A 2,500-nucleotide genomic window follows, 5' to 3' on the forward strand; every position below is an offset into this window, starting at 1 on the left:
AATTCACATACTCAGATACAAATGTATAGTATAATGCAATGTAAGTCGCTTTGGATAAAAGCGTCTGCCAAATGCATAAATGTAAATGTAATGTAAATGTAAAATTAAAATCAAAATGCTAAAAATAAATGAATAAATTAATTAATTAAAAATAAATGCTATTTCAAAACATACATAAATACTATGATACTATATAAATAATAATAAAAATAACGCTGGATTTTATAACTAAAATAAAATGTCATTGATGTGATTTTGGTCTGTGTGTATACTGACCTAACATGTGTTTATTGTTGAAGCTCAAGGATTATATAAACCCCAGTGAACTGAAGCTTCATCTACACAGTGAAGCTGATGTTTCTGTCACGATGTGTTTGTATGAACATTATAACTATATTCTGTCAGATCAGAGCCGGTTCTCAACCCACAGAAGAGATCTGACACACTGCAAACCTTCATCAGCACAAATCAATATTCACACACACACACGGAGGAAAGATGCTCGGTGGCCTGCGGCGCTTATGAATATGATGTAAAATAAGATGTAAAATATATACATAATCATTACACAATCAAATTATAATATTTTCAGCAGAGTTAATCTTTTCACCAGGGGATTCATAATGGAGCAGCAGATAATGTTTATTATATTGTGATAGAAATGGCTATGAATTTCTGTAGCTCATGATGTTCGCAACACCAAGGTCATGGGTTCGAGTCCATTTTAAGTTCATTGAAATTAAAAATTTGAGTTAATACAATGAAGGCAATTGATTTTATCAACATAAACTCAAAATATTAAGTTGAACCACATTAATTATTGAAGTTGATTTGACAAAAGATAAAATGTTAAGAATAATTGTTTGCAGTGCAGAGGACGTAAAAGCTTCTGCCAAATACATAAATGTAAAAATCTGTAATGCACAAAGAATAGGTGAAATATTCTCAACACACCATTAAATGAACATATTAGTGCAATTATTGCAGAATAACCGCATGCTCGTTACTTGTTACTGTTGACTAAAACCTGTTAAAAACATTTTTGTTAAAGCTTAAATAATATAAAATATATTAGATGAAACACAAAAAATGAAATAATGAAGCAAAATAAACATATATTAAAAAATCGAATATAAAAATGCAAAATTACTAAAAATTTAAAATTATATTGTGAACCAATTTAGTGTTAGAGTTATCCTTTATTGTCCTTTTACATTGAAATTAATCTCTAATAATTTACATGACTAGATGACTCGTTTTGGACACTGTACTACGGTAATACTGTGGTTTTTGGACATTTACCATAGTAGTATGAAGGTACTTTTTGAAGCACCATGTAAATACTGTGGTACGTGAATATGACAATCATTCAGTATCATGGTATATGTCAAAATACTGTGGTATTCCCATCACTGTACCATAGTACAGAGCTTTTTTGTAAGTGTAAGTGGGACTTCAGGTAAATAATTGAGTATATATAGATTCAGCTGACAAAAAACAATACAAAAAACATGTAAAACGAAGAGAAGGATGCATAAAGAAATATTCCCAACAAAACATTAAACTGAAAATTTAGATTTTTATATGTGGGTCCATCTGACAAAACAAGGTCCTACAGAAGTATAAACTATTAATTAATGTACAACAAAACATGTTTTCTGAGCATCTGACCTTGCTCTGATTTATCCAGAACAGGTAAAATCCCTTGGGATCCATCTTCATGGTGACCGGTGTGGTTTTCTTGGAGTCCTGTCGAGAGTTTTATTGTAAAACATCACAAAAAACATTCTCATGCTACAAATGAAGGTTTGTGATGAATATAAAAACATTAATGGACCATAAACAGAAACCTGAGTGACAAATATTCCCAAAAAATCACTGACTTTTTAGAAGACACCGGACATAATGATCAGCTCTAGACTAGAATCTCATGTATTTCTCAGTGTTTTTGCCCTGAATATGATGATGCTGACTTACTTCTTTCCATTTTGTGAACCTGTCTCCCTTCACGAGATACTCTTTGACATCAGGTTCCTGTAGCGTGTGCCGGTTTCGACTCATTTTGGATGGATCGCCACAGTGATGTGGTCTGACACTTCAACTCATAGTCCCAGGTTTGAATGAAGGACTCTGGGGCTAAAACTCGACTAGAATGAGCCGGTAGGACGTCCAGCCTTTGATATGCATTGCAAATGAGTGTCAGGAGCGGACCGGACCCACCCTGCTCAGGTGTACCAGACTCACGCCTGTCCGCATGTCCAGAATCAAATGATGTGTCGAAATTTAAGATTTATGCATTTGAATTGCATATAAAATTTCCATCTGTTTGATTACACAGTTTTAACATAAACTAATAAACGTAATGTGATGCATATCTGTCAGTCAAACATAAATTAAACTTTCTGCACTCATAGTTTATTATTAAGTATTTGCATCTATTTGGTTTTATTTAAATAATCTTATTTTTAAAATGCATTTTTTAGAAGCAGCATAAATCTGT

General features: G+C 32.4%; 1 protein-coding gene across 1 annotated transcript in view; it reads right to left on the reverse strand.

Moving 5' to 3' along the window:
• The window catches only part of plcb2 (phospholipase C, beta 2), a 40,181-nt gene that overhangs the window by 31,943 nt on the left and 5,738 nt on the right, over positions 1 to 2,500 (reverse strand). Inside the window, 1 exon segment of the mRNA XM_048192165.1 lies at positions 1,672 to 1,749. Coding sequence (XP_048048122.1) covers positions 1,672 to 1,749 — 78 coding nt within the window.

The sequence above is a fragment of the Megalobrama amblycephala genome, linkage group LG5, assembly GCF_018812025.1.
Source record: "Megalobrama amblycephala isolate DHTTF-2021 linkage group LG5, ASM1881202v1, whole genome shotgun sequence".
NCBI lineage: Eukaryota > Metazoa > Chordata > Actinopteri > Cypriniformes > Xenocyprididae > Megalobrama > Megalobrama amblycephala.